Source organism: Pongo abelii, chromosome 4, assembly GCF_028885655.2.
Source record: "Pongo abelii isolate AG06213 chromosome 4, NHGRI_mPonAbe1-v2.0_pri, whole genome shotgun sequence".
NCBI classification, from domain to species: domain Eukaryota; kingdom Metazoa; phylum Chordata; class Mammalia; order Primates; family Hominidae; genus Pongo; species Pongo abelii.
The window spans coordinates 158,609,357-158,636,568 of record NC_071989.2 but is presented as its reverse complement, the minus strand read 5'-3'; the positions used below and the strand labels follow the sequence as shown (position 1 = coordinate 158,636,568).

The following is a 27,212-nucleotide window of genomic DNA, read 5'->3' as shown; positions in this document are numbered from 1 at the left end:
CACCAGCACGGGGCCCTCTGACCTTAAGCAATCTACTTACCCTAAGTCTTCGTTATTTCATCTGTAAAACAGAGTTAAGGTCAATACCTGAAATATGCGAGACACTTTCTCTGCCCCATCAGATCGTCCTCGGAATCTCACGAGATGGCCTTTGAGGGCTCAGCCATGGGCCACAGTTTGACTCTGGGCTAGCTCCTTTCCCTCATTCTGGGTCATGAATGAAGCAAGAGCCAAACCAGACAAAGTCTTGGTCAAGCTAAGACGTCTGGGACATCCGAATGTCCCATACGGATTGCGGAAGGAGGACACTAAGGCTCAGTGGCCCTACTTTGTGGAAGAGCCAGTAGAGGCTCAGAGAGCCGCAGCATCCAACTCGAGGTCGCCCAGCGGCTCGGCGCGGCCCTCGAAGGCGGGACTTACCCGGAGGAGCGTGCAAGCCGCGCCGCTCACATTCCCGGAGGCGCTTGGCCCGGCAGCTCGACGAGGGAGATGGCTGGCGCACTCGCGCTCCCCGCTGTCGGCGAGAGGCGGCTCCAGTCGCGACAGCAGCAACAAGGAAGTGGAGGCGAGGGCTCGCGCGCGCATCCCGGGGGCTGGAGGAGCCCCGGCCCCGCGGCCCCGCCCGGCGACACACGGCGCGGAGTCGCGACAGCCCCTCTCGCTTCCCCTCCTCGGAGTCGCGATATGGGGTCGTGAAGGGCAAGTATAGGAGGAGCACAGGTTCGCTCCGCAGGCTCCTCACCGATGCCTGCCGAGGGCCCCGGGGGTCAAGCCCCGGGGAGCTCGAGGAAGACAGCAGGGACACGGTCGTCACCGAGGCACCGGTTTGGCGGCTGCAGCGGCAGCAGCGGCACACCACGGATCGCCAGGGAGACCCGTCCCGGCGGCCCTCGCGGCGCACCGGAAGCGGTCGGCGGCGCGTGACTGCATGCGACCCCTGGCGCAAGCGCAACAGCCCAGACCTAGCTTGGGGGCGGACCCACACGAACTGCTCAAAGGCTTGGAGGGGGTCTAGTAAGGCGAACGGGCTGCTTCCGGCCAGAGGTCCCGGGCGGAGGAGGGAGCTGTGGCTGCCGGCGGTGGGACGCCCCGGCTGCTCAGTCCCCGGGCACTGCTGTGGGGCGTTCAGGTAACAGGGGCGGGGCTGTGCTGAGCGTGAGGGATCTAGGCCCCGCCTCACCTTTCGGAGCCACGTCGGGCGCTGGGAAGCCTACAATACCCCTCTCCTAAGCATGACGTTCAAGGAAGGCCTGATCTCAGCCTGTCTCAGTCTTTCCCTCATTCAGGATCGGGTTCATACGTAGTGCCGCATCAAGTAGCGCCTTCATCACCGCGGTGATCTGCCCTCAATCCGTCTCTCCCACTGGCCCACGAATAGTGATGGTAGTGAGTTCCTGGAGTGACTCAAGCTGAGCTGAATGACCGTATGGAGAGCCTCCGTAAATCAAATAGGGATTGGATTGGATTGGATTGTCCTTTCTCTCCAGTGTCACAAGTTGTCCACATTTGTACAAGTTCCCGCACAACTCTCACTGTATTCCAATCTGCCTACTTCTCTGCATCTACCGCCATCACCAACCTTCTAGCCACCATTATCTCCTGCCTGGACTGATGTAGTTCTCCCCACATCCCCTCTACAATCTATTCTCCACGAAGCGGTCAGATTGATCATTTTGCACTGTAAGTCTGATCAAATCACTCCCTGCTTAAAACCCTCCAGTGTCTCATTCACTTAAAATAAAATTCAGACATCTTAGCTTGACCAAGACTTTGTCTGATTTGGTTCTTGCTTCATTCTCTTTCTATGTCTCCTCTCAATATTAGTAGTTCCCAGAACCAGCTATATAGCACTCTGTAGTGTTTGGAGTGCTAGCTTTGTTGTGAGCCTCCCTGGGTTTGAATCCCAGCCCTACCACAAGTAAGCAATATTAAGCATGTAAAGTGCTTAACAAATGAGGTTTACGCAGTAGATCCTCCCACCTCAGTAAATGGCACCATCATCCGCTGGATTGCTCAGTGCTCAAACCAGAAACCTGGGCGTTATCCTTGACTCCTCCTTCACCTCACATCCGGTCCAGCACAGGGCTTGCAAAAACATAGCCCCAGACTGACTACTACTCACCATCTCTCTATTACTACTCTAATCCAAGCCACCATTATCTCATGTGGACTCTTGCTTTTTTCTCTGATACCCTTCTATTCTTTACACAGCAGTCATCTCTCCTTCCTTAAAATCCTTCAGTAGCTTCCTATTGCACTCAAATTGACATCCAAACTGTATATGGCCTACTGGTCTAGCCTGCTTTTATCTTCAGATTTAAGGCCATCTCTTAGGAAAATCAACTTTACCCATTAGGTTCTCTACCCTGCAACCAAAAAACATTCCAGAAAAACAAAACCAAAAAACCGTCAAAAGCCTCTTAATGCCCCCAAAGCAAGCTAGAATCCTAACTAGGACTTCCTGTGATTTGGTCCTTGCTTTCTTCTCCAAAGAATTTTTTGTTCCTGACCAGGACATTCTATTTTCTATAGTATTTCATTGCCTTTCATATTAAATATTTCCTTTCATCTCATGAGCTATTTGTTTATTCTTTAAGGCCCACCATATTGTTCCCTCTTTGAAGTGCACTGCCCATCCATGCTCCACTCCAGTTGCTTATCTGCACTTTTATGTTCCAGTAGTACTCTGTAACCTCTGATTTAGTTTTCACATGCTCTAGTGTTTGTCTTCCCTGGTAGGCTCCTCAAAGGTGGGCACTATGCTCCATTCATCTGTGTATGGCTGGCATCAAGCATACTGCTTAATACATAGTACATGTCATGAATGGATGGATACATGTATGGAGGTGATAGTAAAAATCTACCCTTGAGAAGGGACAGTCATAGCGTAAAGTCACAGCAGGTTCTCTTGTCCTTTGAAGATTCTCATGATAAAATGCCTACGAAGGCAATTACCCAAAACTGCTACTGCTGGATCATGTTTTGTTGGACCAGCGTGGGGCAGGGGGACTGTTTGTTTTAAATTCTGAATACTTCTAGACAGGATACACCACAACATTCTCCAAATACTTCAATCCCTGTTTCAATCACTTACGCGACCATCCTGGCCCCTAAAGGCATTTGAGTTTGAAGCACCTATCTAGGGTCCAAGACTTAAATCTGGAAGGACCTTAGGCATCATCTGGTCTTGTGGTTTGCAACCATGGGACTTTTCAAAAATATATATTAAAAAAAAAAGGAATAAAAGAAAATAGGCCCAGAGAGGGACTGTACTACAACCTGCCCATCACTTCTGCCATAATCTGTCACCTAATTGGTCTCTGCCTCTTTGATCCATTTTCCACAAAACAGCCAAAGTGATCCTTTTAAAATGCCTGAAAATGTCCGTGGATTTCTGTTGCATTCAAAATACCAACTCTTTACCATGGCACCTTTTTTTGTTTGTTTGAGACGGAGGCTCGCTCTGTCACCAGGCTGGAGTGCAGTGGTGTGATCTTGGCCCACTGCAACCTCCGCCTCCTGGGTTCAAGCGATTCTCATGCCTCTGCCTCCTGAGTAGCGCCACCACACCCAGTTAATTTTTGTTTTTGTTTTTTTTTTTTTTTTGATTTGGAGTCTTGCTCTGTCACCCAGGCTGGAGTGCAGTGGCGCGATCTCAGCTCACTGCAAGCTCCACTTCCTGAGTTCACACCATTCTCCTGCCTCAGCCTCCCGAGTAGCTGGGACTACAGGCGCCTACCACCACACCTGGCTAATTTTTTTGTATTTTTAGTAGAGACAGGGTTTCACCATGTTGGCCAGGATGGTCTCGATATCCTGACCTCGTAATCCGCCCGCCTCGGCCTCTCAAAGTGCTGGGATTACAGGCGTGAGCCACCCCATCCAGCCTACCATGGCATCTTTGAATTGTCTGGCCACCCACCTTTGTCATATACTTGGATTCATGCAAATATTTCAGTTCCCTGAATACCTCAAGCTGTTTTCGGTGTGTGTGTTTTTTTTGTTTTTTGTTTTTGTTTTGTTTTTTTTTTTGAGACGGAGTCTTGCTCTTGTTGCCCAGGCTAGAGTGCAATGCACAATCTCAGCTCACTGCAACCTCTGCCTCCTGGGTTCAAGTGATTCTTCTGCCTTAGCCTCCCAAATAGCTGGGATTACAGGCACCTGCCACCACGCCCGGCTAATTTTTGTATTTTTAGTAGAGTCGGGTTTTGCCATGTGGGCCAGGCTGGTCTGGCCACCTTGGCCTCCCAAAGTGCTGGGATTACAGTCGTGGGCCACAGCGCCCGGCGTATTTTTGCTTCTGAGGTTTTGCTGATGCTGTGTCTTTTGCTGGACAGCCCTTTCCCCATATTCTTGGAGATCTCAGCTTCAGTGCCATCTTAGTGAGGACACCCCTGACCACCCTTTGTATAATAAGTAGATCTTCCTCTTTTATTCCTTGTCATAGTCTTTGTTTATTTCCTTTATAGCACATATCACCCTCTGTAATTATCTGTTTACTTTTTATCTTTCCCACATTTTATATTTCATAAGAACAGGGACCTTGACTCTTTTGTTCATTACTCTACCCTTAAAGCTTGGCACCTGTAAATATAAAATGAATGTATGGCTACCAGAAACATCTTCCCACGGTAAAAATCTTTCCAGGCCAGATGGTGGTAGAGCTTTGAAGATCTCATTTTGGTGGAATTTCAAGCAGGACCATGGCCTAGCAGAAATAGTAATCTGAGTTAAGAAATCTAAGCTGCATGAACCCAGGTAGGCCCCTTCCCAGGGCCCCAGTTTCTGTGTCCATCAAAGAAGCTGGATAATAACTCGGAATGTATACAGTGCAATCCTATTTGCAAAGCTCTTTCACTGCCTGTTATTTCAATCTGTTCTCATGGTAGGCAGAGCAAACATTGTTATTCCCATTTTTATGGAGGTTCAGAAAGTTTAAGTAAACTAGATAAGATCACTTCTGTTTCAAACATTCTATGAGTCTTTACAAGTAGCCTCTACAAAAAGTCAGTAGCATGAATCCTATCTTCTATTTACTTTGACCATAAATTGTCGTTTCCTAATACGATTTGTAAAAACCTGAACCATCTTTTAGGGGAAATCCATTGTTTCCTGATAGGTACTCCATTTTGTCTTCTCAGTTTTCCACACTTGTGGCAAAGCAAGCTGCGAGGAGGAACCAGACAGTCCTGTTAGTTGTGGCCAGCCCTCATTCCCTGGAAATGGCAAACAAGGGGAACAAGAAGCGTTGGCAGTTCTCTCTGGAGAAGAAAATGAAAGTTGTGGAAGCCGTAGACTCAGGCAAGAGGAAAGGTGATGTGGCAAAAGAATTTGGTATCACTCCCTCTACTTTACCTACATTCTTAAAGGATTGCACCAAATTTGAAGAAAAGGTGCGGAAGGCATCCGTGGGACCCCAGCGGAAAAGGATGAGGAGCGCTCATTATGATGACATTGATAAGGCTGTTTTTGCTTGGTTTCAAGAAATCCATGCCAAAAACATTCTTGTGACTGGTTCTGTCATTCGGAAAAAAGCACTAAACTTGGCCAACATGCTTGGCTATGACAATTTTCAAGCAAGTGTGGGCTGGCTGAACAGATTTAGAGATCGCCACGGAATTGCTTTGAAAGCAGTCTGTAGAGAAGATAGTGACAGGTTAATGAATGGTCTAGGAATAGATAAGATTAACGAGTGGCATGCAGGGGAAATTATAAAACTGATTGCTGACTACAGCCCAGATGATATCTTTAATGCTGATTAGACAGGAGTGTTTTTCCAGTTGCTTCCCCAGCACACACTTGCTGCTAAAGGAGACCGTTGTAGAGGGGGCAAGAAAGCAAAGCAGCGGTTGACAGCACTCTTTTGTTGCAATGCCTCAGGGACTGAAAAAATGAGACCATTGATTGTTGGTAGGTCAGCCAGCCCACACTACCTCAAGAACATTCATTCCCTCCCTTGTGATTACCAAGCCAACCAGTGGGCTTGGATGACAAGGGATCTGTTTAATGAGTGGCTGATGCAAGTGGATGCCAGGATGAAGAGGGTGGAACGCCGGATCCTCTTGCTCACAGACAACTGCTCTGCTCATAACATGCTTCCACACTTGGAAAGGATTCAGGTTGGGTATCTGCCCTCCAACTGTACTGCTGTCCTGCAGCCACTGAATCTTGGCATAATTCACACCATGAAAGTACTGTACCGGAGCCACCTTCTAAAACAGATCCTCCTCCTCAAGCTCAACAGCAGTGAGGATCAAGAAGAGGTGGACATCAAGCAGGCCATCGACATGATTGCTGCAGCGTGGTTGTCAGTCAAGCCATCCACAGTGGTGAAATGTTGGCAGAAGGCAGGCATCATCCCTATGGAATTTGCAGAATGTGACACAGAATCAGCAGCCAGTGAACCAGACATTGCCATTGAAAAGTTGTGGCACACAGTGGCTATTGCCACCTGTGTCCCAAATGAAGTAAATTTCTAGGACTTTGTTACTGCAGATGATGATCTCATTATCTCTCAGGACACAGACATCATCCAGGACATGGTGGCTGGCGAAAATACCAGTGAAGCAGGAAGTGAAGATGAAGGGGAGGTATCTTTACCAGAGCAACCAAAAGTCACCATCACAGAAGCCATATCAAGTTTACAGAAACCTAGACAGTTCTTTTCCACTTGTGTAGACGTTCCTGATGCCATTTTTGGACAATTAAATGGCATAGATGAATATTTAATGAAGAGTGACACAAACCCTTATTGATTCCAAAATTACAGATTTCCTCCAAACAAAATAATGCAGGAATTTATTTCAGAAAATGTAGTTTACAAGAATAAAGATTTCTTTAGATAGGTTGTTGAGCCAATTTAAGTAAAGCAATATTATTATGACAACATTCCAGTACTCTGAAATAGCCAGGAAACTTCCTTGAATGGAATTTGACTAATATGTGTGTTTTCTTTTCTTTTCTTTTTGGCTGTCTCTGGTCCTTGATTCAAGATGTATTTTGATTCATCCAAGGGTTTCCAAACTTGTCTGCAAATTAGGATCACTTGAGAATCCTTTAAAAATTCCAAAGCTCAGGCCATATCCCAGGCCTATTAAATCACAATCTTTGGTGATGGGTCACAGGCATTGGTAGTGTCGAAGCTCTCCAGGTGATTCCAATGTGTAGACAAATTTGGAAACTGAACCAACCACAGGAACATCAAGTACACTGTGGGCCTGGGTCCAGCTTCTTTCCAGTAAGTCTATCTCAGGGGCTTCCAAATTTAGCTCACATCAGAATCACTTGGAAGGCTTGTTAAAACCCAAGGCTGCTAGGCCCACCCCCAGAGTTTGATACAGTAGACCTCAGGTGGGACCCAAAAATTTGCATTTTTAACACATTCTCAGCTGATGCAGTCCAGGCTCCATGCTTTGAAAACCACTGGTCTAGCTTTAGATAGGATATTGAGTCAATTTAAATAAAGCAATATACTGGTCTAGCTGAGTTCTAGAACTTCTCTCTTTAGCTGGCCATCTGAATACTCCCCCATCACTAATTGTTAAAAAAAGAATCAACTGTTCTTACTCTAGAGCTCTTTTTCCTTTCTACTGATTTGCTGGAAGCACTACAAGACTTCTGTTTGTTCGTTTGTTTGTTTGTTTTTAAAGATGGGGTCTTGTTATATTGCCCAGGCTGGAATGCAGTGGTTATTCACAGGCATGATTATAACACACTACTCTCTCTAACTCCTGGCCTCAAGCCATCCTCCCAAATAGATGGGACTACTGATGCACACTGCCATGCTGGCCTTACAAAATGTTTTAATAGGCATTTCATTAATAGGGAGCTGGAGTACAAAGAAATACAGTGCATTTAAGACATAGGCTGGGCATGGTGGCTCATGCCTGTAATCCCAGCACATTGGGAAGATCACTTGAGGCAAGGAGTTTGACACCAGACCGGCCAACACAGCGAGACCCCCATCTCTAAAAAAAAAATTTAATAAGACATAGATACAACCAGGGAGGGAGGTTATAATAATAGAGCATCCTGATAATCAGAATCTTGGGAGAGAACGTACAGCCCAGCATGCCTCTCACTTTCCAGAAAGGGTGAGAGGATCATTAGAGAGTTCATTAGAGAGTATTTATTCCTAATAAGTCAGATAAATGTCAGTTTCATTTTTAGAAGTTTCACACAATAGCTGCTAATGATGTGATGTCATTTTTTCCCCCTGCTTCAGGTTAATTTTTTGGATATTTCAGAAACCCATAGCAATTCAGTGATTTTTCTTTCTGTAGTAGCTTAGTCAAAACAGATACAGTAGATTAATCATAGAAAATGTTGCTTCCACATTAACAAAACAATCACTGAAAAATAGCAGATGTTTAAATAGATTATTTTATAGCTTATTTTGGATATTTTTTCTTTTAATAAACTAATATGATCATTTGAATTAAAAGTACTGTACATATTTTAAATTCTTAACATGTGGGAGAGGAAAACTCTTCTGGCTAAGTCCTGTGGTTGTGTTTCTTTGTCAGCTCCTTAATTGCTGTCATCATCCTCTTCTGTCAGGATTACTGCCATAGTATCTAATTCCTTCCCTCACCTTTCTCCCGCAGTCCATTCTGCACATATTGTTTGATCTATTGGCATCACACCATTTCCCCTGCCCAGGTGTCTGTAGTGGCTTTCAAATGCCTACAAAAACAACTATTCAGCTGAGTTTTAGTGTCCTCTATAGTTGACTACAACCTGCATTTCCGACTTGTTAGCTCGAGACAATTCTGTGTACATAACGCTCCCTGAAGAGGCCATTGTTTTCTTTTACTGCATACCGACTTCTGCCTGTGTGCCTTGCCCAAATGCCTCATCCTGTTCTCTACTAAGCTAGGCCCTACACATTCAAGAACTAACTGGAATCCTCTTTCTTCCAGGCTTTCTTGGAGACTCCAGCAACTACTCCACCTGTTTTCCCCTCATCTCCTCCAAACTTCTTGTCTGTACCACTCAAATACTTAGATGTTTTCTAGATGTGCTCTGGCTCTTTAGACTGTAAGTTCCATGACAGCAGGGATCAGTCAACCTTTATAATCTTAATGGTGCCTAGGACTGTGCTGGACACATCATAGGCACTTCAATCAACATTTGTGTATAAATTGATAGACACATAAAATGTGTTGAAGCCACCTTATTTTTAAAGCTGTATTAAGCATTGATTCTACTAGAAATGGCTTGGAAATAAGGTAGGGTTTTATTCCATTTAAAAGGGTTTGCAAAATTTTTCCATGAATATAGTTGCCTCAAGTATAATTCCAATCCAGGTTATAATCTCTGTTCTTTGATAATGAATTATATAGAATGTAATTTGATAAGTATATAGAATATATACTGTTTATAGTTGAACCTATGTCCCTCCACCAAAAAGTCATTGCAGGATTTCTGTTGGCTTCCATTTATACACACAGGACTTTAGTATGAAAAGGCTTGTCTAAGTGCTTTGCATATAGTAGATGTTCAGTAAATATGTGCTTAAACTTGCTTTTTTTAAAAAAATAAATTTAACATCCCTGGCCAGGCGTGGTGGCTCACACATCCCAGCACTTTGGGAAGCCGAGGTGGGCGGTTCACCTGAGGTCAGGAGTTAGAGACCAGCCTGGCCAACATGGTGAAACCCTGTCTCTACTAAAAATACAAAAATTAGCTGGGCATGATGGTGGGCACCTGTAATACCAGCTACTTGGGAGAGTGAGGCAGGAGAACCGCTTGAACCCGAGAGGTGGAGGTTGCCACTGCACTCCAGCCTGGGTGACAGAGTGAAACACCATTTAAAATAATAATAATAATAATAAAAACAAATTTAACATTCTTGATTTACTTAATATATCATGATTTAGATCCTGGAAGATGGAAATCATCCGAAAAAGAAAATTTTTTAGTTCAGTTTACACTGGCTAACATTTCGATTCTATTGGCTATCAGGGGTTTTTGGTACTTTGTTAAGCTAAAAAGGTTGATATTATCCCTTGTCAGGCTTTCTGTGGCTTCTCCGTGCCTCTTTGGTCACTCCAACCTCACTTGAGTGGCAACCCCACTTCTGCTCCAGTTGACTTATCCTCTCTGTAGGGCCAACATACTATGCCTAGGCACCTACCTCAATTGTGTTGTCATGAGGATAAAAGTGTACCTGGAGACTAAGTGTTTTATAAATGCACTCTATTGTCATTCCATCCCTATTTGGAACATAATGAGTATCATCTAGAGTCAGGAACCTGCCTTATCAGCCCTTTTTTCCACTGACAGGTCTTGGGGTTCAGTGTTTGAGAGCCACCAGCCTAATCAACAGATGATAATTCAAGGAGTTTTCTGTGCCATTACTCATAAGGGCCCTGATTCAAAAGCAAGTAAGCTAAGATTTATTGTCTATTATATTTCAAGCACTGTTTACTTATTATTTAATATTTTTAGTAAATCATAATACAAAACCACAGTAGACTCAGATAATTTAATTCCAAGGTTGTGGACCTATTAAACTGCTGTTCATACTACCTGAAGCCAGACTTACCTTTAAAGTGGAATGTGGTAGCATACTGTGGCCACCAGAGGGCACAGGTGGACTACATAGGGAGACAGCGTCAACTGAAGAAACCTTTGGAGCTGCCACTTGTAATTTCTCTGATGTGGTACAGATTGAGAAGGAAAGCAACAAGGAAAGAAGGAAGAGACATAGGATGTTGGACTTGTTCAAACAATTTACCTAGAAGTAACTGCCTGGGACCACCTAATCCCCTCCATTACATACTATCTCTTCTCTAGAGACTTTTCCCAACCTATTAATAACCGTAGGCCAGGCTGAGCACGGTGGCTCATGTCTGTAATCCCAGCACTTTGGGTGGCTGAGGCAGGAGGAATGCTTGAGCCCAGGAGTTTGAGAGCAGCCTGGGCAATATAGCAAGACCCCGTTCCTACAAAAATGAAATTAGTCAGATGTGGTGGCTCATGCCTGTAATCCCAGCTACTCAGAAGGCTGAGGCGGAAGAATTACTTGAGCCTAGGAGTTTGAGGCTGCAGTGAGCCATGATTGCGCCACTGCACTCCAGCCTGGGTGAAAGAGCAAGACCCTGTCTCAAAAAAGGCAAAAACCCAAAACCAAAAAACCATAGGCTACGTAACTGATCATGGATAAACACTCAAGCTCTGGAAATGAGGCAGTATTAGGGAAATAATTACCCAACAAACATATCCATGTTTGCAGTAATAACTTATTTAACCTTATAAACCCACTGCAGGTCATAGGAGCTCTAAGGATGGAGCACATGACCCTACTCTCAAGAAGCTTAGTAGAAGAGATAGATGGGACGTGGGGGAATGAGTGGTAAATGTCATTTTAGAGAATATGCAAATAATATACTTTACTCTTTATGAGTGGTAAATGTCATTTTAGAGGATATGCAAAGATATACAGGAGTATAGAGGTGGACCCTAAAGGAGCCCCTGAATGAGAGAAGAGGAATTCAGTAGGAAATGTTGCTAAGGAAAAGGGACATTTGATAAGTATCTGGAAGGAAAAGTAGGGAGTTAGGGAGATGGGGCTGGGAGGCAACTCCTGGCAGAACAGCATATTTAAAGGCCTGGGGTATTTTTTTTTTAATGGCCCATTTGGGAGCACCTAAGGTTGGTGGGTGCTATGCCAAGCAAAGGATGTGTGGTAGAACGAAAGGCTGGAGATGTAAGGGCAGAGTTTTTTTAAGTCTTGTGGGTTAGACCATTTATTTTGAACTTATCCTAAAGACACTAGAGACCCCTTCTACTTGCCCTGACAAGTAGCAATGGTCAACTTTTTTTTTTAGTGAAATAATTGATAACTAGTATGGAGGTTGGATTGTAGAAAAGCAGATAAACTAGTTAGGCTGTGGTATAGTACTGAAGAGAAATAATTAACACTGAGGGGTAGGAAAAACATGTTGGATTTCAGAGGTATTTACAAGGTAAGATGGATTTAGTGTGAGAGTTGTAAAGGAAGATTTCATGAAATTTCAGGTTTCTGCTTAAGTGGCTGGGTTGTGCCATGATCAAAGTATGTTACCAGGGGAAAGGAAGACAAGTTTGAGGGTCATGTTACATGTGAGATGTCTCTGGGCATCTAGGCAGTTGTCTGTTAACAACCAGCCCTGGATATTTATATACAGACAGATAGACTGTTTGGCATTCTAGAATGGTTAGGCTAGAAATATTTTTTTGGCTGCCACAGATAGCAAGGTGATTGAGGCCATACATGTGGATGAAGTTATATAGAGTGGGCTTATAATGCAAGGTGTTCAACATATGAGAGTCCATGAGCCAACCTTTTTAGAACTGTACGTGTATACCTGCACATGTGGCTATTTCCCTGAGTCATACTTTCATCAGCCTCAACTGGATCTGAAAACAAAATACTTAAGCAGTGGTACTAAGTGAAGAGAGAAGAAGCCAAGGACACAAGCCCTGAAAGAACAGATGGGGAAGTGAGGCCCTCCAAGATGGCTGACAGAGATGCTCGAGAATGACTGAGTGTACCTCACAGGGCTCTGGATCCTAGGTGCTGCTCACACTACGGTAAGACTGGAAGGACCCTTAGACTATTCAACTCCTTCACTCTGTGAGGTGGGAATGAGGCTGGGAGAATGCTCAGGGTTACTGCAAAAGGAGGACTAAAAACTGTCCTTAACCCTGTACCCTCATGAACTGAGCGAGGTATAAAGAGGAGGACATTCTGGGAGAGGCTTCATGGCATGTATAGGGTGAGAGTAGTGCTCTACTCCTTACAAAATGGTGTGTTCCAGTCAGGAATCTACTCCTAGTTCTCTCACTTAGTCATCAGAAGGTGTTAGCCTCTATTTACTGATGGAAAAAGATGTGGCTCAAAGGTCACTTGCCCAAATTCAGAGTTAAGATAGTAGTAAAACATGATCCAAAACTGGACTTTCTGATCTCAGCACTGTATGGAATAGGAGTCACGCACGCCTATAATCTCAGCATTTTGGAAGGCCAAGGCGGGAGGAACGCTTGAGCCCAGGAGTTCAAGATCAACCTGGGCAACATGGTAAAACCCCGTCTCTACAAAAAATAGAAAAGATTAGCCAGAGTGTGGTGGCACACACCTATAGCCCCAGCTGCTCAGGAGGCTGAAGCAGGAGGATTGCTTAAGCCCAGGTCAAGACTGCAGTGAGCCATGATTGCGCCACTGCACTTCTAGCCTGAGCGACAGGGCAAGACCCTGTCTCAAAACAAACAAACAGAAAACAAAAAGGGTCCTCAAGCAATCTAGTCCTCCTCCCCTCTTCACCAAAGGGTTAAGTGACTCATTCAAGACCATAAAGGAAAAAGAATTGGATTTCTTTATGTCCTTCTCTGAGGACAGATCCTTTTGTTATGACTGGGAAACATTAATGACTGAATTACTCTCCAAATGTAACAGATGATTTTTTTTTTTCTTTAGATGGTCTCGCTCTGTCGTCCAGGCTGGAGTGCAATGGCCTGATCTTGGCTCACTGCAACCCCTGCCTCCTGGGTTCAAGCAATTCTCTGCCACAAGCCTCCCGAGTAGCTGGGATTACAGGCACCTGCCACCACGCCCGGCTAATTTTTGTATTTTTAGTAGAGACAGGGTTTCACCATCTTGGCCAGGCTGGTCTTGAACTCCTGACCTCATGATCCACCTGCCTCAGCCTCCCAAAGTGCTGGGATTACAGGCATGAGCCACCACACCCAGCCTAACAGATGATATTTTATTTTATTTATGTACTTTTTTGAGACAGAGTCTCACTCTGTCACCCAGCCTGGAGTGCAGTGGTGTGATCTTGGCTCACTGCAACCTCTGCCTCCCAGGTTCAAGCAATTCTCATGCCCCAGCCTCCTGAGTAGCTGGGACTACAGGTGTGCACCACCAAACCCAGCTAGTTTTTGCATTTTTAGTAGAGACGGGGTTTCACCACGTTGGCCAGGCTGGTCTTGAACTCCTGACTTCAGGCGATCTACCCGCCTCGGCCTCCCAAAATGCTGGGATTATAGGTGTGGGCCACTGAGCCTGGCCAACAGATGGTATTTTAAAACTCGCTGGGGCCTAAATGTGTTTTAGTCAGAACACTCCTTGCACTTACATAATTTAAATACAGAGTAATGTATTATTAGAGTAACAATTTATTAGCAGACAAAATAAATGAAACCTCTAAATCTCAACACACATACAGGATCTTACATAATAAACAGCATAAAACATAAGCTTCTAGAAGAAAAGTATCTGCTATTAACCAACTCCCCCTCCTTTCCAGTAGGCTGCAATACATTAATAACTCATCCTCATCCCATAAGAGGGTTAAGCAATGATTTACATGGAATTACATCAAGGCACTTGCTTTAATTAAAAAATACAGTATAAAACATGTTCCTAAAAGTCATTAACCTTGAATAACTAAAGAAAAAACAGGCAGTATACTTTTTGGTGAATAGACAAGACTGAGAATTTAAGTTCATTCACCTGTCACCCTGATATTGTCTTGGTTTGTGTACAAAGTTCCAAAGAAGACAAAAAAAGGTAGCCTATTACATAGATTGGTATGTTCATACACACTCATTTCTGAGAAACAGAAGCCATGGCAGCAACAGGACTCAAACCATAATTTTTCCAACTGATTTGTGTTGAAAAGGAAAGGGCTGTTTGATCCCATGTATCTTATTATTTTAGGGATGGCGCATGAGATAAGGGAAGAGAATGTCTCCAAAATAAGTTGATTAAAGCTTCAGTTGAAAGACCTTTTTGGCTTAAGTTGCTTATCTATAGACTTACAAACATAGTATCTACAATAAAGGCATTTAGTGTCCTTCATTATTCCAGTTTTTAGACTTCAGTCCATTCTTTTCCAATTTTACAACACTAAGATAAAAAATACACACCAGAGAATCCACTATTTACTATAATTCTTATTTTACTTTTTAACTGTACTTAACATGTTTACTTTAAAATTTCAGTTGCAAAACTTTTTTTTAAAGTCCTTATCAGGATAAAAATTACCTTATAAAAATAAATCTCCCCACCTCTGACATCTAAATTCTCCATCCCTGTAAGTTACTAAATTTTTTTAAACCTTAAAAATTTACCTTTAACGTATTTCAATAGTATTTTAATACATGGACTATAATAACAAACCTTTTTTTGTCCTTTTCCATTATAATTTTCATTCTTGTAATTAGCAACCAAGTTAATGATTCCATTCAGGATTATCTAAACTGTTTTTACAAAAAAAACCCCACAAATTAGGAGCCTAACAGCTTTCTATATTTTTAATTAAAAAAACTGATTCTTTTTAATTTTTTTTTTTTATTTTAGGCTCAAGGAAACTTCACTGCTAGTGAAACTTCACTCTCAACACCACTCAATGATCTAACAGCTTCCTAAATCCAACTTCATTCTTTTTGCAGTTTAAGCCCAGTTTCAAATAAGGCATCACTAGAATGGATAAAGAAAACACTGAGATGGGGGATAGAAACATTAAAAAGCAGAAAAACTAAGCAAAATCTAAATCCTGTCAATTGGATGTTTACCATTTCACACTGAAATCTTTCCCTGAATAGACCAGGGACATCACTGCCTCCTGCTCAGATCTCAAAGCTTCAACATGCTCCACAAAGCACTTCCCTAAGTAACCTAGTGTGTTCCCTGGGAGAGTTACTACACAGCCCATCTACTGGATTTAGTACCATAGTCCCAGCACTTGGCCCAGGGTCCTAGACTGCTGGGTAGGTCCTCAGAGGTATCTGAAGTAATGTCTACATTGATACAAAGAAACGTATGGCTCATCTGTAACAATACATAGAGAAACACAATTAAGAACAATAAGGATCACAGAACTCGAATGGATCGTTGTAACTTCAAGACTCAATTTAAGTTACCAAGAAATGCACTGTAGCCCTTTTCTCACTTTTATATTCAGATCAGGGCTAACCCTAACATGTTCTTAAATGACCACTTACTATGGGAATATTGCAGCAGAGAATGGCTGTTCTTATTAAAACGTACTAGTCATTAGTATTAAAAGAGTCTAATGAACTCATCTAACACCTGGACACATTTTTAAAGTTCATCATTTACCATATGTAAATTTGACAACAATTTTGACTTGCAATGTCTGTTGTTCAAAAGCAAAGTCAGACTATCTAAATCTTGTTTTCCTTTGGTCCTACTTAAAAAAAAAATTAGACATGTCAGTTTTATTACCATCAGAGGCACAGATAGTACTAGTCACTCAGTTTAGAAGGAAGACACCATGCTCCAGAGTAGGTCAACCCAGGCTACCATGAGCTCCTCAGCCCTTTCAGCTTTGGTGAATCTGTGACCCTGTGACCCTCCCCTTCTAGAAAGAGAAATTTGCTCTAGAAAGAGACCTTGCTCTCAGAGAATGGCTCCTAATCCTTGTCTCCCTATTATTGTTTGGGGGCTAACCAGGGATTGGATCCTATTCAACTGGGTTCCTCTCTTTTCTGCCTCCACTGGTCAGATAATAGTCTTTTCAATGGTCTGTTCTCTTCACTCCTCTATAATGTTTTCCTTAGTCTACCTGTGCACTGGCACATTCCAACCCTTTGGCTGTAACAAATTTAAAAATAAATAAGGCTGTAAGAGTTCTAACCATCAAGAGTATACCACACTATGTTTCAATTAAATAACCATTTTATGATATTCAGAATTTTGTACTGAGAAAATGCTTCATTTAGACTCTAAAGTTTAGAGTAAGCAAGGTATTTTTGTATCAATATAGTGTTTAAAATAATGCTTAATGAACTAAAAGTCCTATCCTTTGGTCAAGAGAGCAAATGAAAACAGTTTTTTGTTTGTTTGTTTGAGACGGAGTCTCGCTCTGTCACCCAGGCTGGAGTCCAGTGGCACAATCTCGGCTTACTGCAACCTCCGCCTCCCGGGTTCAGGTAATTCTCCTGCCTTAGCCTCCTGAGTAGCTGGGACTACAGGCGTGTGCCACCGCGCCCAGCTAATTTTTTGTATTTTTAGTAGAGACGGGGTTTCACAGTGTTAGCCAGGATGGTCTCGAACTCCTGACTTCAGGTGATCCACCCACCTTGGCCTCCCAACGTGCTGGGATTACAGGCATGGGCCACCGCGCCTGGCCAAAAAGTTTTTTTATTGGCAAATTAGGCTTTGGTTCCAGGTTTGATTCCTCTGAATATCAGCAACCAAAACATTTTAACAAAATGCAAGTATAGGCAACCTCAACCCAAGTAGAGAGGATGAAATGTAAATTCTAGTGACATCTTAAATGTTTCTACAGATGGCTACCAAAAGCAGAATCTCTTGTTTGTTTGGATGGATGGGACAAGTACAAACCAGAACATAATTCAAGGATTTGCTAACTGCATGCATAACGTTCCAGAACTGTTTACATCCACATATGGACAGAAATCGCTGGTAAAGGTCAAATCCTGTTATCCCTCCTTCTGAGGGATTTTCCAAAGTCTTTGGCTGGAATTATATTTTTTGCTGTGTTGGTGTTGGCTAATTATAACATCTTAAGCATGTACTCGTTACTCTGTTACAGGGTATTAGACACTTATAATAGTCTCAACTTAAGCCTGCCTTGGGAGAAGGGCAAGAGAGATTAAAAACAAATAACTTGGCCAAGTGCAGTGGCTCACGCCTGTAATCCCAACACTCTGGAGGCTGAGGCTGAAGGATTGCTTGAGCCTGGAGTTTGAGACCAGCCTGGGCAACACAGTGAGACCCCCTCTCTAGAAAAAATTTTAAAAATTAGCAGGGTGTGGTGATGCATACCTATGGTCTAGCTACTCAGGAGGCCAAAATGGAAGGATCAGTTGAGCCCAGGAGTTGGAAGCTTCAGTAAGCTATGATCACACTGCACTCTGGCCTGGATGACTGTCTCTTAAAAAAGAAAAAAGGAAAAAAATAAAGACTGACCAAGATACTGTGATTTTACTGCTATTATTCATAAGGCTGGATAGAAAGGGCAAATACTGGCTAAAAACAAACAAGCACAAATACAAGCAGCAATGAACATTTCTGGAATTCCAGACCCAAGTTCTAAAAGGATGTCAAAATTCAGGAGGCCTACACTTAATTATAATGTAAATCACCTATAAGACAGAAATCCAGACTTTCTACTGAGCAACTGCTTTGTTGTGATAATGGAAAGGTATTTTCCATGTCACCAAATGGGAGAGCTCTACCAACAGAAAAGCAACACTGGCAGCTTACGGAGCTAACAATAAAGCTAAGTTACATATATCTATATAGGATAATATAGATATAATAAAATATATATGCATTTTAAATATACATATTAAACATGTACATACTTAATATACGTCTAAAAGCATCCCACTCCAACAGATGCCCTACACATAGGGTTTGCTTCTCATAAATATTTAAAATTGTTTAGAAACTGGGAACAGACTGAAAAATGATTTTGTACTTTTGAAGTTTGCTTTTTTTTTTTTTTAAAGATGGCTGTTTCATAAATTAGTTCCCTATTCCTAACTTTGGAGAACCTGGTTTTTTCTTACCTTTCAAGGTCCAAATATAAAACTATAAACTTTCAGTGCTGGACATTCTTGCTTTTTGAAAGCAAATTCCTCCTTAATTCATGATCTGTGGGCCAGCTATCATGAATACACCCATAGCACTTGGGTTTTATGAATGTGATCCTTCTAAATCCTTCTGCATAATAGCTTTAGGTGACTTGAAGAGTTAAAAGCTGTCATTGTCATCAATATTTACTGTACATCAAACTCATTTAAAATGCTGTTAGAAATTGCTGACTGGCAAGACTGTCACTGACAAAAACACCAGTTTAGGACAGATTCCGTGTGAAACAAACTAGAATAACTGAAAGCTAAAATAGAGCTTAAAGGTAGAGAAAGTCTCAGAAACAAGGACAGAGATCACAGAAAAGACAAGGAAGGACTCCTATTGTTTTTTCTGATTTTGAAGAGCTCTTTGTGCTTACCTATTTATCCTAAACAAAAAGGCATGAGTAAAAATTTCCAATGTATTACAAAGGGTATTCTGTCTAATGTCAGGCTGGCTCTCAGGATGTTATAAACCTGCCCAGGTGTTAGACTTCTGATGAGACTGTGCCTTAAGGAGAGGAATGGCACTTTCCTACTAAAAACTACTGCCATCTGGGGAGCAAAGACTGGGGATAGAAAACTACAAGAACAAACCTGTCTAGTTATGACTTTGTGATCCAGAAGCCTCTTGACCTATGGTACTAGAGCAGGTACAACATTCTTTCCCTCTCTCCGCTGAGCCACATAAAGAAGTCTACAGCACTTCCAATGCAAATCCCAACTTCACCGCTTCATCTCTTGGAGAATGAACAGTCCAAATGTATAACCCCTAAAACAGGAGAGTAATTAAGTTTTGGAGCTACTTTACAGTACAGTTCAATACATACTTATTGCATTCCAAGAATGCTTCATATCTGCAAGAAAGCCTGAAACCGTATTTTCTTCTTTTTGACTCTGTCCAGCTACAAGCTCTGCTGCAGTGTGTATATACAAATGCCATTAGCTTCAAAGGAGGAATAATATCTAGCCACTTGGTTAAAATTTCAAGTGTGCAAAATTTTCCACTGTGGAACTGGGAAATGTTGGACACTTGAAATTTTAACCTATTGGCTAGACATTTTTCTATCTACTTTCTCAATTAATCACTACTAAGACTCAGACCATTGGGAACACATATTCCTTTCTGATTTTTAGATACTTCTGCAAAAGCCATCGCTTCATACACACTATAGAAGAGAAGGTTTTCTTCTTCCTTTTTGCAATATTCTCCGTTGGTTAGGGAATCCCTCACAGAGGGATTGCACTGAGCCAGCAGAACCTGGATTCCAATGGCTTCATAATCTCTGCGAACTTCTTTCAGTGTGTGGATCCCTGCTGTATCTAAAAATTGAATTGCACTGCAGTCAATCACTATAGTATGCAGCTCCAAGTGATCATGGGAAAGTTGCACTGACATTTCATCCTGGATTCCACCAGGAGTCACTGCTTTTTCTTTGATCTTTCTCTTTGCTGCCTTCTTCCAAGCCACCTTTATTAAGATTGGGTTGACAGTTTGTTTGTATAAAGCAGATTTAAAGCATTCTTTGTTTATGTAGTAGAGAGGGGCTACAAAGCGGAAAATCTTGATGCCTGGCTTAGTCTGAAGGTTCTTGTAAGCAGACACAGATTCAAAGACCTCAGACTCTTTCACCAAGCCAAGCAATGAACTCTTTGGCTTCTGAGTGCGGAGGATGACACAAAACATAGAAAAACAAACCCCAACAAGTAGGCCTATTTCAGTACTTAGCAGTGCAGAGGACAGCATAGTAACAAACCAGATAACTGTATCCATTCTACTAATACTCCACATTTTGGGAAGATCCCTAAATTTACGAAGGGCTCCCCGTAGATTTACAATTGTGATCACACCAAGGACACTTTTTTGAAGGGAATAGAATAAAGGAGCTATTACTAGGAGGACCAACAAAAGAACCAGGGCTGTTACCACACCAGAAAGCTGAGTATGGCAGCCTGTTGATTCTTTAACCAATGTCTTTGCAAGAGCTGCACTAGTAGTAAAACAGTGGAAGAAGGAAGGGATGATATTGCAAAAGCCAATGGCATACATTTCCTGGTTTGCTTTGACTGTGTAACCATGTTTCTTGGCAAACATCTCAGAAAGTGATACAGTGATAGCAAAACCAATGATGGAAATAGCTATTGCATCTACAGCCACACTAGGAATTAGGTTCCATTCTGGTACTTTGGGTGGCATAAACCCAGTGGGAATATGTCCAGCAATACTAGAATTATAATTTTCATGTAGTTTTCCAAAATGAGAGGCTAATGTGGCTGCTACAACAACAACAAGTTCAACAGGAATTGGTGCCTTAAGCTTGGACTTGAAGTGTTCATTGAGTTCTTTGGTTGGCAAAAGAACCAAAAGGCACAAAAGGCTGGTGATAAGATCACAGAGATTGGTCTTATGGATGTTTCTGAAGACATGTATCCAGGTAGTGATGAATGAGCCCACACCATTACTCCGAGGAAGGTTGAGCCCAAGGAGATACTTGGCCTGAGATGTAAGAATAGTGAAGGAGGCACCAGTGACAAATCCACTCAGCAAGGCATCTGAGAGGTAGACAGAAACAAAACCCACTTGAAAGAAGCCCATCGCTACCTGGAAGGAAAGATATAGAAGTGTTAAATATAAATGGAAAAGAACTTCTAAATTTTATATAATCCTGACATTTCTTACATGGAGACATATTATCAGAGCATTACAGAATGTCAGAGCTAGAATAAACACAATCATATATCAATCTTCTCATTTTACAAAGAGGAAAATTATATTTAAAGGGCTAAGCAACTTGCCCAAGGTCACACTGTTACTTATTAACCCAGGTGAGACAGGAACTTTGGATTTCTTTCTTTTCATACAATGTTTCTTAAACTTGAATAAGGTTCAGACGTTTTTTTTTTTTTTCATTCTTCTCATCACAAAGAACAGACCTCTTTTAAAAGAAAAACATTCTCAAGGATCCACAAGAAAACTTCAAATTGGAAAAAATTCTTCTAGTTAAGAAACCATGTATTTTCCTTAAATTACAAATCACTACTGTAAAAGTGAAGTCTTACTGCTTCTCAGCCTCTTGGCTAAGAGCAAGTGTACAAGTGAAGTTTTAATTGGTAAAACAAAAAATTAGATTTACATCAAGTAGAATCACACTTTAAAAATTATTGTAGATTTATCTTTAACCTCATACTAAGAAACCATTCTCATGCAGTATAATATGTAATTATGCCACACTGTCTCCCATATTAATAAAAATTCTGCATTTTTACTTCTTTATATTTTCCTCTGTCTAATAAGTTTTCAGAATTGTTATGCCTTCTTCCTTCTTGGTGAGACATACTAACAAAAAGGCAAAAGTTGGTTGGGCGTGATGGCTCATGCCTGTAATCCCAGCATTTGGGGAGGCAATGTTGGGAGGATCACTTGAGCCCAGGAGTTTGGTCACTGACCCTGTCTCTTTATAAATAAATGAATAAATAATAAATAAGTAAGTAGACTTATTATTTACCATTATATATGAGTAGACAGCTCATCTTCACACCATCTTCACTCTCCCTCCCCACTCATCCGAGCACCAACTAAAATGAGCTACTCTTCCCCTTCCCTTGTTGGTTTGAAATGCCTGCATTAGAGGTTTAATCCTGGCACTGACTCCTGGATGCCAAAAGCCAGGGGCATGATGATAATGACAGATTAGTGGATTCTATGGGAGACTCAAGAATTTGATTTCTTATCCTTTCTCCTGGCTGATAATATGAAACTGTGGTCCCCAACTTTTTCCCTCCCTCCCCTACAATCCAAGACAACCACTACCTTTAGTAAGAGTTGCTCAATAGATCAGCAATTTTAATGGAAGGTAAGAGACATTTAGAATTTGAGGCTGGGTGTGGTGGCTCATGCCCATAATCCCAGCACTTTGGGAGGCCAAGACGGGAGGATTGCTTGAGCTCAGGAGTTTGAAACCAGCCTGGGCAACGTGGCAAAACCCTGTCTCTACAAAAAAATTAAATAAATAAAAATAAAAAAATAATAAAAATTAGCCAGGCATGGTAGCATGTGCCTGTAGTCCTAGCTACTCAGGAGGTTGAGGTAGGAGGACTGCTTGAGCCAGGGAGGCGGACGTTGCAGTGAACTAAGATAGTGCCACTGCATTCCAGCGTGACAGAGTGAGACCCTGTCTCCAGAAAAAAAAAAAAAGTGAGAAACTCCTGCACTCTCACCCCCATTCTGTTACCCACTTGCCTAACTGCTAATGCCGACTCTGCCAATAACCAGCCACAAATAATCTCAAGCAAAGCCAAGATTTTCTGACATGTAAAATTAAGGAGTTGTACTGGGTGGTGGAGGTCCAATGAACCAGCCTTATATTACCTGCGGAGTTAGGTTAGGGTTTGAATTTTGCCTCTACCCTTCATATATCCTGAACTCTCAATAAATGATACCTTTAATTATTGTGATTCCTCAGATCCCTTACAGATATGAGATTTCATGTACTAGATTACTTTTCTAGAAAAAACCAATTGTTTCATTGCTCCTTACCTGATAAACTCCAGCTATAAAGGTTACAGTGCTGCCAACCATAATTGCATAGCAACTTTTGTCACATATCCTGTCTGATGTATGATTTAATAATGTGCTCCCATTTGAAACCATTCCTAAGGAAGGAGCACTATGGGCATTGTCATAGCCAGCTTTCTGTAGTTCTCGGTCAACTGTCTCACCAATCATAAGGCACAGTACTCCAAAAATGCCCACAGAGATGTGACGGGAGGTACCCAAGAGAAAATAAATGATGCTGGCAAAAAAAGATGTGTACAGACCATAGACAGGTTCTTGGCCAGCCAGCAGGGAATAAGCAATGGACTGGGGCACCAATAATATGCCCACAATCAAGCCTGACATCACATCCCCTAAAATGTTTTTCTTTAGGTCGTATTTTGGGAGCCACTGCAAAACAGGAAGGAAACCTAAAATCATATTTTTGGCTTTGGCTGGACTGCACTGGCAATTCTTCTGCAGCTTTTTAATAACAAACTCCTTGAAGTTTGTATCTGATCTCTCTTGACGCTCAATAAGGATCCTATGATAAGGTCTGCATTGATCATTGGTCTCAAATTGCTTGAAGTCAGTACTTGATTCCCTTTGAAGTTCCAGATGGATCCCAGATGGATAACTGTCATTTCCTTCAGCTGAGTCTCTGGGTGAAAGGTCATGTTGCTCTTTACTTTCCGAAGACATGTCTGGAGATAGATGGTTCAGCTTCCTACACCAGAGAAAATACCAGTGTTCATCAATAAAGTAATTCTCAGTGCTCACATATACTAACAATTCTACTTGTCATTTCATGAGAGTTTTGGAAAGGAATTCAGTTTTGGAATAGGTATCTTATGTTCCTTTTCCTTAATTGAGCCTCATTTGTCTTGGTTAGGGGAAAAAAAAAAAGACCAGAACCAGACCTTAAACAGCCAAGTCAAAGCAAATAACTGGCTGGGTACAGGACTTCCCAAGAGTATAAACCATTAAGGATTCTTCTCCATATATGCCTGGCTCCCCCGGCAGTTTTTCCTCCAGAAAAGATGTAAGGGCAGCCTGTCTCCTTTCCATACATATGCTACCAGTGGTCTTCTTCCCAGGTTTTTCACCTCCCAGGCAGACTGCAAAATAGGATCTGGTCTTAACCCCTAACTTAAACTTAACCCCTGCCTACCAGTCCCTGAAACAAGGAAGATGGTCCTTTTTTATTTTTTGGTCCCTTTTTAAGCAACCTGCTAAATGTTGAAAATAAATAGAAGAAAAAGTAGGTTGCAGGGTAAAGATAAATGTTTTTAGCAATAAAAAGAAACTAGGGCAGAATGCATTTGTGTCTTTGAACAGTACTCCCTTGCTTGGTAGGAAAGAGGAGAGAGAAGTCAATATGAGGGTGCTGAATGTAAAGGGCATGAAGAGGGTCAATGGACCAACTGTCTCATACATGCTGTAGAAGGTTTTTGTCTATTCCACTATGTTCTAGTATGGAGTCATCTGCCCTGTGGGCAGGGCCTACATTCATACAAGATTCACTTTACTATTCTAACGACACACTCTGAAACACAAGTTAAATAGAGAAATAACATTGCCCTGCACTTCCACTTGGAGGCAATACAGGTGATCCTTCATCTCTGTGTCCTAGACTATAAAACTAATGCCATAAGACCTACCACTAGGAACTACAGGAAAAGAAAGGAGATAAAAATAGCCAGAAAAAGAGAAAGGACAACACAAATAATAAGTCTAATAACCGGAGTAAGAGAAGAAAATGAACCAGGCTCTCAAAGGAATAGAGCATAAATTGTTTACCAAACACTTCATGAATTCGTGCCTTTACATAAGCTGTTTACTTAGCTTAGAATGGCCATCCACCTCTTTACCTGTCAAGATCCTAATAATTTTTTAAAACCCAGTTACAATGCTACCTTTTCCAGAAAGCACTAACCAATCTCCCCTAGCCCAAATGAAATACTACACCCTCTGTGTCCCACAGCATGTTGCACCTCCATTAGAGTACTAACCACACTCTTGTATTAGTGAAGTAGGAATCTCTCTAGCTCCTGGAGGAAAGACATCTTGTTCATCAGTGTAATCTGAATGTAGTAATGCTGAGACAGCAGGCTTACAAAACATTTGAATGAATGAATGAACAAATGAACAAACATTTGTGACTGTGGCCAGATAGAGACAATTTTTTTTTTTTTTTTGAGAGAGAGTTTCACTCTGTCGCCCAGGCTGGAGTGCAGTGGTGCAATCTCAGCTCACTACAACCTCCACCTCCTGGGTTCAAGCAATTCTCTTATCTCAGCCTCCTGAGTAGCTGGGATTACAGGTGCATGCCACCACGCCCAGCTAATTTTTGCATTTTTAGTAGAGACAGGGTTTCACCATATTGGTCAGGCTGGTCTCGAACTCCTAACCTCAGGTGATCCATCCGCCTCAGCCTCCCAAAGTGCTGGGATAACAGGCACGAGCCACCACACCCAGCCGAGACAATATATTTTAGATGAAGGACTCAGGAAGTTTCTTGTTTTGGAACTGACAGAAAAATGGGCCCTTGTGAGGTTCTATAAACCTAATGTTACCAAACTGCCAAAATCCAGGACCTATGACTTATTCAAGAACACAAGATATGTAAAAGTAACCCATATTCATTTTGTTTAGGTTTAACATGAGTAAATATTTTGATGGTCTTCTGAAGTAGATAAGGAAAGAAAGAATAGACGTAGGTGACCACTGACCCTGAGAAAATCAATCAGGTTGATGGATACACCCAGCAGCTCTTTGCTCTACAATGCAACCAGTCTGTGACGCTCCTGTCATTTTCTGCTTTCTAGAGCTAGCTTGAGTGCACCAACGTCCTATTTTGGAGAGCTCTTGGTGATTTCTGGGTGAAAAGGTTTTTCCAAACCTAAGATATGCAAAAGAGACATAAGAAAAAACTAAGGGAATCCAAATCTTGCCCAGTATGGCTGCTATCTGGGAAGAATATAGATAAAAATTCATATAGAAAGTAAAACAAAGAAATGGAAACTGTAAGAAAAAATCAAATAAGGAATGCTAAAAGTGAAAAACACAGTAACAGAGATGATGAATGCCTTCGATAGGATCATTAGTAGACCTGAAAGCCAAAGAAAGACTCAATGAACTCAAAGACAGATAAACAGAAATTAGCTAAACTAAAACGCAGAAACAGTTTAAGTAATTAAACAAAACAAAAAACCCCCAATATCAACAATGTAACATAACATCCAAGAGCTGTGGGACACATCAAAGTATCAAACATATGTATAATTAGAATACCAAAAGAAGAGAGAGAATGGGCAGAAGAAATATTTCAAGATATAATGGCCAAGAAATTTCCAAAATTAATAACAGACATCAAAATATAGATCCAAGTAACCTGAGGCCAGGAGTTCGAGACCAGCATGACCAACATGGTGAAACTCGGTCTCTACTAAAAATACAAAATTAGTCGGGCGTGGTGGCACACGCCTGTAATCCCAGCTACTCGGGAGGCCGAGGCAGGAGAATCGCTGGAACCCAGGAACTGGAGGTTGCAGTGAGCCGAGATCACGCCATTGCACTCCTGTCTGGACAGCAAGAGGACAATTCCTTCCCAAAAAAAAAAAAAAAAAAAAAAAAAGGCCGGGCGCAGTGGCTCACACCTGTAATTCCAACACTTCCGGAGGCCAAGGCAGGCAGATCACAAGGTCAAGAGATCAAGACCATCCTGGCCAACATGGTGAAACCCCGTCTCTTCTAAAAAAAATACAAAAATTAGCTGGGCATGGTGGTGTGCTCCTGTAGTCCCAGCTACTCGGGAGGCTGAGGCAGGAGCATTGCTTGAACCTGGGAGGCGGAGGCTGCAGTGAGCCAAGATCGCGCCACTGTACTCCAGCATGGTGACAAAGCAAAACTCTGTCTCAAAAAAAAAAAATACATATATATATATAATATATAATCTATCTCCAAGAATCTCAGAGAATTCCAAGAAGAGTAAATATAAAAACAAAAAGAAAACAAAAACCCTCACCTACACATGACATTCAAGCTGCTGAAAACAAAAGAT

At 42.0% G+C, this 27,212-nt stretch overlaps 3 protein-coding genes across 8 annotated transcripts in view; 1 reads left to right on the top strand and 2 right to left on the bottom strand.

The window, feature by feature from the left end:
- The window catches only part of HMGXB3 (HMG-box containing 3), a 53,831-nt gene extending 51,448 nt beyond the window's left edge, over nt 1-2,383 (bottom strand). The window contains exon 1 of one of the 4 annotated variants that reach the window (XM_009241173.4): nt 421-2,383. The gene's annotated coding sequence lies outside the window, so the exon portion shown is untranslated. Of the gene's footprint in view, nt 1-87; nt 365-420 lie in introns of those variants that run through there. The other 3 variants (XM_063724320.1, XM_054556056.2, XM_009241174.3) reach the window with 3 other exon arrangements.
- LOC103890749 (uncharacterized) lies at nt 215-16,874 on the top strand. The gene is made up of 4 exons (XM_063724590.1): nt 215-318; nt 410-1,129; nt 10,288-10,388; nt 15,350-16,874. The coding sequence occupies exons 1-4, from the start codon at nt 215-217 to the stop codon at nt 15,370-15,372; spliced, it is 948 nt and encodes a 315-aa protein (XP_063580660.1). The 3' UTR covers nt 15,373-16,874.
- SLC26A2 (solute carrier family 26 member 2) overlaps nt 14,146-27,212 on the bottom strand; it is a 27,421-nt gene continuing 14,354 nt past the window's right edge. For 2 of the 3 annotated variants that reach the window (XM_002816077.6, XM_054556060.2), the window contains 2 exons: nt 23,153-23,876; nt 14,146-21,217 (listed from right to left, as the gene is read on the bottom strand). In XM_002816077.6, coding sequence (XP_002816123.1) covers nt 19,697-21,217; nt 23,153-23,851 — 2,220 coding nt within the window. In that variant the 5' untranslated portion in view covers nt 23,852-23,876 and the 3' untranslated portion in view covers nt 14,146-19,696. Of the gene's footprint in view, nt 21,218-23,152; nt 23,877-25,881; nt 26,052-27,212 lie in introns of all 3 variants that reach the window. The other variant, XM_024247413.3, reaches the window with a different exon arrangement.

Excerpts from the sequence above, each read along its gene's own strand:
- LOC103890749 (XM_063724590.1), top strand. The coding sequence starts at position 215 with ATGAATGAAGCAAGAGCCAAACCAGACAAAGTCTTGGTCAAGCTAAGA. Across the intron at positions 1,130-10,287 it reads CACTGCTGTGGGGCGTTCAG|GTCTTGGGGTTCAGTGTTTG; the intron begins GTAACAGGGGCG and ends TTCCACTGACAG. Across the intron at positions 10,389-15,349 it reads GGGCCCTGATTCAAAAGCAA|GCTCAAGGAAACTTCACTGC; the intron begins GTAAGCTAAGAT and ends TTTTTATTTTAG.